Raw genomic sequence first — 12012 nt, 5'->3', positions numbered from 1 at the left:
TTTCCCTACTGACATTCAGCTGCATCCTTTTCTTAACTTAATTTTATCACACTATTTTACATCTGTTCCATCCAAAATAACTTCTTGCCATCCTTTTTGTTAGCCATATTCAAGGCTCTTACCATGGTTTTTTTTGTACAAATGAATTATTTCACAGAAGTAATGGTTATTTCTATTTTTCTCTTTCAAAGAGGACAGGAAATTAATACGTATTATTCTAACCAAGACTAATCGAGATGCTGGCAATTGTTGGGCTTCTCTGTTAGAAAATGAGTATGCTGCTGATCCTTGGGTACAAGACCAGATGCAAAGGAAACTTACGCTGGAGAGATTCCAAAAAGAGGCAAGTCAGAAGATAAAAATGACTGCTTTATTTGTATGTTTGCAAGTTACGGAGAGTCCCTGTTCCCCCGAGCACTGCCAGGAGTAACAAGGAGTAACGGCCGCAAGTTGACTAAGAGTAGGTTCAGGCTAGACATCAGGAAACACTACTTCAGTCAGGGCGGCTAGGATCTAGAACCAGCTTCCAAGGGAAGTGGTGCTCGCTCCTACCCTGGGGGTGTTCAAAAGGAGGCTAGATAATCACCTAGTTGGGGTCATTTGACCCCAGCATCCTTTCCTACCCACGGCGGGGGGGTTGGTCTTTATGATCTGCTCAGGTCCCTTCCAACCCTACCAACTATGAAACTATGGCCAGGAAAAGTAGGAGAGATTCTTTTGTTGTCCAGTTACATTCCTTTGGGAAACTGGAGTTGTTTTAGCTCAATCACGTTAGTCTTTCTATGTGAAAACCTAAAAAAAACCCTTAAAAAAAGCCCCAAAAGCCCTCCTATTAGGATTTCAAAAGCTGTTGTTTTTGGCCAATAGTATATAACTGGCTTAGGTTCTTTGGGGTTTAGTGTTAGCAAACATTGCTGTTAACTAACTGTAGAACCAGGATGGTCAACCTGTGGCATGTGTGCCACAAGTGGCACAGGCAGCTGCTATGTTTGCCTGTCTGACATTTGAGCCCCAGGCTCTTAGAGATGGTGTTGGACAGCAGCGCTGAGAGCCAGATTAACCTTCCCCTTGCCCAGCAGCTGCTACCAAACTTGGGGATTTGTACCCTGGCTTCCTATATATAACAGCAGTCATAGTAGCAGCATCCTGCCTCCACTTTATTCTGCAGGGTCTTCTGGAAGCTTTCTGGCACCCCAGGTCACAATTCTATCAAGTTTGCCTTTGGATGGGGGGTGGAGATCAGAGGAGCACTATCAGAGGGTTGGGGGAAAGGGCCTTAAGTTGTGGCATGTCTACCAAAATGGTTGGCCACCATTGCTGTAGGAGAATAGAGCCTATAAAAGTAAACAGTGTGCTGGTCTCCAGACATACCTATATTTAAAGATTTATTTCTTCCAAATCGAGCTGCTATGCCTACATTAATACAGGGTATATAGTAAAAGCTACCAGTTTTCCAAGTGGTAAAACCTCAGCTGCAATGACTTCCATTTGTTTTTTTGAGCAGATCTAATACTAAAATCCTTTTCAACATAGTGACATCTACATATGACATTTAACCATCTTTTTGTAGTAGCATTAGTAATTTGTGGTAGCAGAGTTGTCGGATTAGAGTTTATTGGTTAACTGCTGTGTCAGAAAATATCTGCATAATTCTTTTTACTGAAAATAAAATGCTTTTTAATTACAAAAAAAAAGTTATTTAGGACTGCAGGAGCTTATCTTTTCAGATAAGTGATTTAAAGGAATACTATAAAATTCAAAATGTACTTAAGTTTATATCCATTCTCTGAATTTTACATATTTTCTTGATGTAGAGATCTAGCTGCCTTCTAAACTAAGGCTTTCTAATACTGCAAACTCATTTTAGTGATAAGCTGTCTAGCCACTACCAATCCCAGCATGCTTTTACTTTATAATTGCTTATGCATGTGTGTACATTTTTGTCTCTTCTTTCTCCCTGAAGAATTGAAACTGCTAACTTTCAAAAACTGTTGTCAGTTTGGAAGAGTGTTGGAAACTTTCATCTACGTACTCATTGAATATTAACCCTTTTACAATTTTTTTCTTCCCCAAATATAGAACCCTGGATTTGACTTCAGTGGAGCAGAAATTTCTGGCAACTACAGCAAAGGAGGACCAGACTTCTCTAGCCTTGAAAATTAAATTATTACTTTCAACTGGGTTTAATGGTACCTGAGAGAATTCATTTTAAACTGAAGGGTTTGTAGCTAATGAAGACTTCATTTATCTACCCAGTGGAATGTCCCTGAAGCAGTTCGTCTCTAATGTGCTACCCTGCCTTGCTTTCTGCCAAATGGATAGACAGTTCCTTTCAGTGGGGTCTAGGCAAACAGCAAATGGTAAAAGGGTTCCTGTTGACTTGTGCTAACTTGCTAAGAAGAAAATAACGTGCACACTTGACAAGCATATTATTTTAAATGACATATAAACAGAAATATTTTTGGAGAAGTGCTCCATCTTAAATTGGAGTCACTGTTATCAGGAAACCACTCTTATGAATGCGAGTTTTCAACATCAGCTACTATTTTCTTTTCAAGAATAAATTCCACTGGTAAACCGCTTAGCTGTGTGTTCCATAACTAACTTCAAAAAGTATGTTTGTGGCTCTTGCTGGGTAAGCAGCCAGCTGATAAGAAGTTTGATTGTAAAGCTGGTGGCAGAATGAAGAGTATTACTCCAGGCTGTAGAAATTCAGATTTGACATTCTATTCAAGTGTCATATATCACCAAGGGATGAGTATGATGGCATCATGACTTGAGTAGAAGTACGTTTAGATATGCTTACTGTCTATATATTATGTGTGTGAAGAGAATATTTTGATATCTGAAAGGGTAGAACACTGAGAGAGATGGCCACACTTAAGCTGTTAACTTGTGTATCTTACTGAATAACATGCCTGTGTGTAAGACAACTAATGTGCACTCATAAATTTTTGTACGCAATCTGAATTAAAAAATATAAATTTGTAATGATAGGTTTGTGCTGTTGTTCAGTGTAATCCCCAGGCAAATTATGTATTTTCAGGACCCAGTCTGGTAAATTGACTGTTATAATGCCCATTGGGTACATATAGACTATCCACTTCTAAGGGTAGAAGGTAGAGAGGCCTACTTAAGTTGTACCATGTTTTAAATATTAACAAATAGACTGTTATTTTCTAGGTAGAGTCTCTGCCAGCAGTTTATCCATTTAACCAGATTAAAAATGGTTAGTAATCCATTTAACATGGGGCAGTGAAAAGAAGGAACATGGTTTCAAGCAGATAAATCTAATGCGGGGAGGGGAGGAGTGAAATAACAGTAATGCAGAAGGTGAGAATTAGTTCCAGCAAGTATGGTTGAGTATAACATGGTGCAGTATTTTATTGACCCCTAGTTAGTAACAGGATTCAGTACACTCTATTGGTAACAGAATGATGTTGGCAATCTGTAGCCTGTAGCTAATATTCCTAAGCAGTCAGTAAGTGTAGTGTTATAGTCTTAGTTTTGGGGTGGATAGAACTAATGAAAGTACATTATTAAAATTTTAAAGGTAATTCTTTTAAAATGCACACAAAAGAAACATACTGTATTTAATAGAAGATAAGGCTATTTTCCATTTAATTGGTGGGGGCAGGGGCAGGTAGTTTATGTGGTTGTGATGTTGGAGCTGCTGTCATCGTGTGTGTGTCCCCCCCACTTACCTCCAGTAGTGCCATTTGCCTGTTAGTAGCTTCAGCTCCAACCCAGCTTGGGGCACAGAGCATGTGCTGCCTTCATCCCGTGCCCAGCCATGTAACTGATCCAGTTCCATGGCTAGAGCTGGAGTTGCCAATACCACTGCTGTGGCTGGAGTCCTGACTGAGGGTAATGGCAACAGTGGGGGAGGGGTTGCAGGATCACAGGGGGCAAGATGTTGGGCAGGGGGGCATATGCTGGGAGTGCAGACAGCAGGAGGCAAGTAGTGTGTGTGTGTGGGGGGGGGGGGGGGGGGGTGGAAACAGGTGGAAGGGGGCTGGGGTCAGACTGTTTTATTCCCTTTCCCACTCTACTACTGTTTATCTCCTTCCCATTGCTTTTCCTGCTCCAGCAATGAGGGGAATGAATTTGACTAATAGTTTCTAATAACTAGATTTAGTACATAGAAAATTATAACACTTATACATTTCCAGCTGTGGAATCTAATTAGGAGGGGGGTAGTCTTAAATTCAAAAGTCATCTTCGATTTGGGTATGGTATTTGAATGGTACACGATGCAGATATTTAGCAGCAATATGGTTTTTCCTATAATTCTAGTTAGTTATGTCCTACCTAATATAGAGAAATCCTTTTAAAAGGAGAAAGGGCTGTACTATTCCATACCTGGTTATATCAAGTCAATCTCTACCTTTACTCATTTCCCAGATAAGCACAAGATGGACTTACAATGATGCTTGATAAAGTGCAGTTGATAGTGTATACCTATGCACTTTCATTGGAGTTCAAATGCTTTCTTTCCAATTGCCTTTCAGAGGGAAAGGCAAGGGTAATACGAGCTTTCAGGGTAGATGCATAGTTAACCAGCAATAAAAGATCTAGACAGCTGCATTGGTGATCAAATTCCCTTCTCTGTGGGATGGGGTAAAATTACTTGATCACTACTGTTGAAGGCTGCTAACAGCTGTAAAAGCACCAGAAAGGGCATGTTGTGGAAATTTTTTGGGGGTCTGAGCTCAGGATCTGTTCATTTAATCAAGGCCACCTTGTTGCAAGCACCTTAAGGTTCACAGCTGTTCTAAGTCAGTCATTTTATTAATCATAGAAACAGGTGCATGCACAAAGCTTTCCATTACATTCAGTGATTGCCCTGTGAAAGTAGTTGAATACCATGTAAGACTAGGGGGACAAATTTAAAAGATTCTGTACTTTCAGAGGGTTCTTGAGTGCCAGTATGTCCTGCTCCAGATATTTCTCTCTGCTGCATTCACATGCAAAAAGAGCTGGTGTAGTGCAGCAACCTAATTCTAGATGGCAGAATAAAGACTGCAAAGATCACATAAAGTGCTGGCTTTATCTTGCTTATATTTTTGCATAGTGTAGGAGATGCATTTTAGTAGGCCTAAGACCTGGATTTCTTACCTAAATGTAATGTCATTTAGCCTTTCTGTCTTATAAAACATAGCTACATTTCACTGAGCTCTTTATGTACAAGTTCCCCTCACTTTGTGGGTTCTGCATGTGCAAATATGCACTTATAGAATGACCCTTTTTATACCAAAAATTTGTTATATGCAAGGTCAATTCACTTTTATGGGATCAGTGTGGTGGAAGCCCACAGTCAACTGCTTTGTGCAGGGCATTGTGGGAGTGGTGCACACCAAAATATAGTCTCCTGTGGGGAACTGTGTTCCTTCCTCATTGTCTGTAACACATTTCTGTTCTTGCCATCCTCATGGTAGTGCCCTGTGATTGTGTGTACTGTCTGCTGTTGGTGAGTACCAAAATTGTCTTGCAAAAGTGGTAGAAATGGGTCTGTAGAGTTGAGGTCTTGGAACATATTCCTATTTGCTACATTGTAAATTGGATTCCCTTTATGCAAATTTGCATTATACAGTTTTCCAGGAATGCATGTACAGCATAAAGCAAGAGAAACCTGAACTGTATAGTCAAGAAAGATATAGTCAAGACAACTGCATCTCAATAAAATTTATTGAAAAGGTACATTTCTTAGTGTGGCATAATTGCACTTTTGTTAAGGTTTGTACAGTACACTTTCAGAATTATTTCCATACAAAGTTGTCTTCTTTCAAAAGTCAGTCAGTAGGTAATACAATGCACAGATAGCATTGTTAACAACAGTGTTCACTGCAGTCATCTCAAGTTCACATTAAAATAAAATGCTCTCTTTTTCCTGTACAGTTTTGGTTGAATGTGTTCTGTTAAAGGTTCTACTGTAGCTTTAGATTGAGGATATGGCTTAGAGAAAGAATAGATACTGGTGCACTAGCCTCACTCCTAGTCCTATGATATGCTCTGATCTTCACAAGCTTTCTCTTCACTATCCATCAATTCATATTGCACTCAATGTTAGTGATCTACAAAAAAGGTCTTCTTTCACAGTACTCAGATCACTATATCAGGTTCAGCTGTTCACATGTTACGAAACACCAGAGTTGTTCATTTTTCTTCATGTTAAAGCCAGACCTGCCTCAACATTCTGTATGTAAAATGTCTTGGCACAAGGCTTTTGTTAAAAGAAGAGTACAGCTTTATTTTTTATTTAAGATAGTATATGCTATTCAAACTGATAGTTACAGATATAGATGCAGTTTCTTAGTTTAATAGCTAGAGGCAAGGTTTGTTCTAAATACACCCACTTCCACAAAAAAAAAAAAAAAATTGCACCTCTGAAATACCAGAATACACCTCCCTCTTGATTGGCTGACTGTAAGAAATGCTTATCTTGTGTGATAAGAAAAAAAAAAAATGCTGTATCCAGGTTAGGATTTAAGCTTTACGCTCAAAAACAGTAATACAATCAGTGCTAACTGATCAACTGCACAGGGTCTGAAACTGATTAGTCATCCCTGTTAAGTTACAGTTCTCTTTTGGTGCGAGTGCCAAGGAAGAATAGTTGGGGCCTCAAGAAAGACCTTAGCATAAGGTTCCCTAAAGTAGTAAACCCCCATGTATCTATGCACCGCAAATCTCCACCATAAATTCAGTGCATCACACTTTTAGAAAGTGATTGTAAGAATTACCAAGTATAGCCATAATGAGACTACCCACTTGCACACTTGAATGAAGCATTTGGCTTGTCTGTCATTTCGCACCCTTTGATCTTCAGTAAGTACACTGAACTTACAGTAGTTTCCCCAGTGACCTTCAAATCCTAGAGGACAATGCTACAAGATACTGCACATGTAAGTAAGTTAAGTCTTCCAAGTAGGAGGTTTAAGTAGAGGAGCATCACTTTCACAGAATTAACTGCATCCAGTTACAGTAAACCCTGGTTAGACTATGTAAGTTTATCTATGAGTTGAATACCAACTAGTAAGAGGTTATTAAATGCTTTAAAATTGACATGGTACCTTACTCTCAAGTACAACTGAGATGCAGATTTTAGTCTTATCCTTCAGGACTGTTTACTACTCACATTACTCTTGTAAATTCTACATTAAGAGTACCTTTGCTGGAAAAAAAAAAAACAACAAAAAAACAACCTTCTTTAGTCCAGGATATTGGACAACTGAAATATGCAGAAATCTAAGAATTGAACTCCCGATGTTAAGAGCCATGGTGATTCAGGTATTGGTTCTCAATTTTACAAGTGAACTCTAAACTAGTCACTTGTAAGAAATGGTCATCTTTCCATCTTAAGATTCCTGTAGAGAATGAGACACAATTGAAAAAGCCATTACATATAATGAATTATGGGGTCTTAACAAGCTGGGAGGGGGGAGAAAAAGAGGAGGATGGGACAGGACTTGAGAATCCTACCTATCCTGCTTCCTCAAACTACCAGTTAAGGTATGACAGTATAGGTGGAAGAGCCAGTTACCTTACTATTATGTACAGATTATGATCCGAGTGTAGTGGATGTTCTTTTTTCAAGATAAGTTTCAGCTGCTAATACCATGCTTAAGATTCACACTCATGTAAGCTGTTAAAGTTGCTCCCCATCCCAAAAGTTAAAAAACAACTTTGAGCCTTTAGCAGTTTACTGCTTATAAAAACAAACTAAATAGGATCTCTTGGTCATGGAGTCTAGCTCCATGCTATCACAGCAGAAAGCATGCAGCTGTTCCAGAATGACTGACATATGCCATTTTGCTAAAACCAGATAATATTCAATGACTATACAAACTTAAAAACAGTCACTTTACGTGACAGTTTGGAGTCTTGTATAGCCAGCATGTTTAATTGTAATGATGCACATGATGTAATAGCAATAAAGATAAGTCATATCGATGTCAGAAGGTCGCACTACAATTTGGGTGGTATAATACTCCTTACTACCTAGATTGTTACTGGCCTGAAAAAAAAATTTGCATTTGAAAGTTGTAAAAAACAAACAAACAAAGAAACAATTTCTCATTCTTTGGCCTCTAGGCACACTAGGAACATCTGGAGTTTGTTGGACTAGAACAAGAGGACCTGCATTCAGTGCCTGCAGGACAGGCTGTTAACCTGCAGTTCAAGTTTTAATTCTTAAAGGTAAACTGGTATGTTGACCTGTTACTGAAATAGATATACACCTTTTATTTCAGTTTCCTTGTATAGGAAAAAGTAAACCAAGGTAACAACATGGCTGGTTTGTAGAGTTCCTGCTCTAGCTATACTCACTTGGGTTCTACTGTTAGCTCCACTCACCTATGTTCCACTGTTTCGTGTAGAGTGGGGCAGAAGTGTCTGAATTAGTGCATTCTAGGTGCAGAAGCATTATGTGCAGGAAGTGGTACTGTGGTTTTGTATCACATGCTGCCTTGAGTGGACAGGTAGTTTCTTTGCAAGTTTAGGCTTGAGACTGTCTAAAGTTGTAGCAGCCTACTTATGAAAAGAGCCTGAAAGGCCATTTAAAAAAAAAAAAAAAAGTGTTTAGAGGAAATGAGAACTCATTCATTTGAAAACCAAGTCGAGTACCTACGCTGTCTGAAACATTAAAGAGAAACCCCCAAAATCATAAAAAGCATAACTGCCAAGAAAAGTTGGTTACAAATTAATTACTTGAAAATCTAAGTCTGAGAGTATTTAAGGAAAAAAAGAAAAAAGTTACCTATTAGGAGCCAGTTTCTGGGATGGTGGGGAGGTGTGTTATTCTGTCATAGCTATGCTTTAGTTGCCGTGCTGTACGTCCCGATACAATCCATTTTAACTTCTGGACATTTGGTTTGCAACATTTGCTTGAAGAATATTCTGTAAGGCACTTTAATACCAATTCCTTCCAAAAAGCCAGATCTCTGTCACTTATCTAAACAAAAGTGAGACTACAATTAATCAAGTACTTAAGTCACAGTTAGTGATATAACTGTATACTCTCAAGCTAATAAGGGCCTTACACACTACAGGCCAATAGAGACACTAGGGGAAGAAATAGGATATACTTTGGTACTGCGGAATATTAAAAGCACTTTATTTTTTTGAAGGCCCCCTTAATTGGAAGTTTTGCATGAAACTACTAAGAGCTAGAGATCAGTAACATAACCCATTTAGCTAGACTTGAGCCCTAGCCTGCACAAGTTTCTCTAGCTTCAAGTGTGTTAGTCTAGGATTAGACATCCCATTTTGTATGGTCCTAAAAGACATTAAGTGTCAAGACCAAGATTATTTTAAGGAACTAGTGCAGTTTTTTCCTGCTTTATTTGGATTTGTAATGTTCTATGCCTCTAACAAAAGAGGTTCTTGGGTGCGATTAGTGGATACCAAATAAGCTTAAAGAAGTGGCAAAGCTGACAAGACATCTTTCTCTTGTCTTAATTTAGACAAAAGTGTTTCCATGGTTATTATTTTAAGACTTAGGAGATGAAAGGATTCGTGTCATCCGACTGCTTTAGGAACTTTTCAAATGAATTGCTGAAATCCCTCCATCAAGGACTGTCTGTACTATAGATTCTTTAGAACAGAGCTGTTAAGTTATCTTTATGTAAATTTGTTGAGACTGTTTGTCATCTTCGCTTAATATAGTAAACCTTACCTTGGAATGGGTCTGAAGGCACTTTAACACCTCCATCAACTCAAGTAATTTTTTTTCTTCTATCTCCAGGGCCATTATAGATAATGCCAAAACAGAAGGCTGAGGGGACAGAAAATAATTAAATTAATTCTGAAGACTGAAGCTTAGCAGGATCAGTTAAGTCAGTATGGGTACAAGCATTAGAGAGACATACCTTGGCTTTAGAGAACATTATTCGGCAGTGACATGCTTTAAGCTGGGCTTCCAATCTCTCAAAATTAAGGTATTTACTCCTGTAAGAAGGTTGAATTGGTTTAGTTTTATGCAGCATAAAGTGTCCTTTCTAGTTGCATAGATTAAATAAAGACAGTTGAATCTTTAGAAGTTTGCAAAGTTTGCTAAAGTGTTGTATATCTAGAAGTATTCTCTTAGGCAACATTTAAAAACTCAATTTCTAGAAGTCTGAAACCTTTTCTCTTGGACTGAAAACAAACTGGTATGCAGTGTCGCTTTAAAATTAGGTGGCAAAGTATTTAAACTGTATATGTTCTGTACATTTTCTGTTTGGAACAGGAAGGCAATGGGTATGGATTATTTTGAAGTTTAAACATTATAATATAGTTGAAGTTGGGGGGAGCAAGTCTATTAAAAACAGCGATTCACATGAGCCACGGTTTACTGCTGCAATTTAAAAGTTATTTTAAGATTTCCTAGCCTGTTCCATTGAAAAAATCTGGATTGTCCTATTTGTCCAAGTAGCTATTTCGTCCTTTACCTTTCACAGCTTAAGTTCCCATGAATGAGTGAATAATAGATCTGTAGAAACTGAAAAGCTGTTGTAGCTTTGACTTTCCAAGATAGCTTCTCCAATACAATTTTTTCCATTCTCATCATATCAGAAACAGTGAACCTATACTGGCTTATTCGAATCAAGTCAGTAGCCAAAGGAACATTTCTTTCCTCTTCTGTTGCTTTCACAGCCAAGTAGAAACAGCTCAGTCCAACACAGCCTAAGTGTTTAGGCTGTACCTGGGAGTGGAGGGAAAAAGCCACACTCAATTTCACATACTGTAGCTCAACCTTAAAAATTTCACACAAAAGACTAGATGTCCAAAGTTGTACTTTTTCACCTTGCTTTCCAAAGACAGCAAGGCATTCAGAAGAGATCATAACATTGTATTTGCTTCATTTTCCTAAATTACTAGGCTTTGCCATACCAACTTTGATGAAAGGATCAGGTCAGGCCAGTGCTCTTCAAGAGTTTTGGCAGTGTCAGATATTTTGGAGGAAGGTTTAAGAAGCTGTTTTGCTGAGACTTATGGAATGGAATAATGGAAGAAGTTTACTCCAGTGCAAATTATCACATGCCTGGAAGTGTAGATTTAATTGAGATGATTGGGAAGTGAAGCACAGTTTAAAGGTGTTTCAAAAATTTAAAGAGACTCTTAAGAAAAATACAGAAAGCATTTAAGTCTAAATCTTCCAACCTCTCTTTCTGGTTTAGGAATATGCAGGTTTTGTGATATGCTAAACTGGCTCAAGTGCAAGTTTTAAGATTCTGCTTTCCTCTCTATTACAGCACTATGGCATCCCTGATTAGTGATCCATACATTTAAAGGAGAGGTGACTTCTTTTAGCATAAGAAGATTCAGGCTAGTTTGTGGTACTAGTTATGAGTTCAGGGTACACCCATCCCTTCTTTCCCACATGCCTAACCAATATCCAGAAAATGCCTTAAGTACATTTGATAAATGTGTAACAAAGTGGAATATGCTATAATACTTTAAATCTGTAAAGTACTGGTTGAGACCTTGGGTGACTTATGTCAATCCCAGTCCATTATCTACCATTTATCTGCATATCAAATTAAGCACATAAACCACTGGAGTGCATAGGAACTCTTGGTGCTGCCACCCACTTTGCAACTTAACTGTAGAAGTGCAGAGTTTATGAACCTAGCTAAGGCCTGATCATTTCAGGGCTGCCATTAGAGGCTTGGAGGCAGTGGTGCTCAACCTGCTTGTCTGCTAGGGCCAGATGAGCAGTGCCTAGTCCCTCCACAGGCCAGAGCCATCCAGTGGACCCAGTCCAGAGCCCAGGACATGCGTGGCAGGGCCCCATCTAGCCACACACAGGGGCGTAGGGCCAGCTCAGCTCTGATCCAACTGTATAGGGACAGAGGGCTTGGCCTAGCTTCAACCTAGTTGGGGAGAGGGAGGAAGGGGGCATGACCTGACGTGAAACCCAGCTCCATTGAGAGCAGAGGGAAGGGGGCATGGCCCTGAACCAACACCCTAGGGGCAGGGGGCACAGCCTGGCTGGGCAGAGGAAACGCATGGGCCGGCCCTACTGAGGGAGAA

General features: G+C 39.2%; 2 protein-coding genes across 2 annotated transcripts in view; one reads left to right on the top strand and one right to left on the bottom strand.

The window, feature by feature from the left end:
* NUDCD2 (NudC domain containing 2) overlaps positions 1–3953 on the top strand; it is an 8627-nt gene extending 4674 nt beyond the window's left edge. The window contains exons 3-4 of the mRNA XM_006015700.2: positions 192–343; positions 2080–3953. Of these exons, the coding sequence (XP_006015762.1) occupies positions 192–343; positions 2080–2163 (236 nt within the window). The 3' untranslated portion in view covers positions 2164–3953. The remainder of the gene's footprint in view (positions 1–191; positions 344–2079) is intronic.
* A 1717-nt stretch (positions 3954–5670) lies between these two features.
* CCNG1 (cyclin G1) overlaps positions 5671–12012 on the bottom strand; it is a 6778-nt gene continuing 436 nt past the window's right edge. Inside the window, exons 3-7 of the mRNA XM_006015708.3 lie at positions 10428–10681; positions 9867–9945; positions 9674–9772; positions 8756–8950; positions 5671–7364 (exon numbers count right to left, since the gene is read on the bottom strand). Coding sequence (XP_006015770.1) covers positions 8759–8950; positions 9674–9772; positions 9867–9945; positions 10428–10681 — 624 coding nt within the window. The 3' untranslated portion in view covers positions 5671–7364; positions 8756–8758. The remainder of the gene's footprint in view (positions 7365–8755; positions 8951–9673; positions 9773–9866; positions 9946–10427; positions 10682–12012) is intronic.

Source organism: Alligator sinensis, unplaced genomic scaffold (genome assembly GCF_000455745.1).
Source record: "Alligator sinensis unplaced genomic scaffold, ASM45574v1 scaffold7_1, whole genome shotgun sequence".
Taxonomy (NCBI): Eukaryota; Metazoa; Chordata; order Crocodylia; family Alligatoridae; genus Alligator; species Alligator sinensis.
Note: the sequence above shows the minus strand (reverse complement) of the source record. Positions and strands in the feature narration are given on the sequence as shown.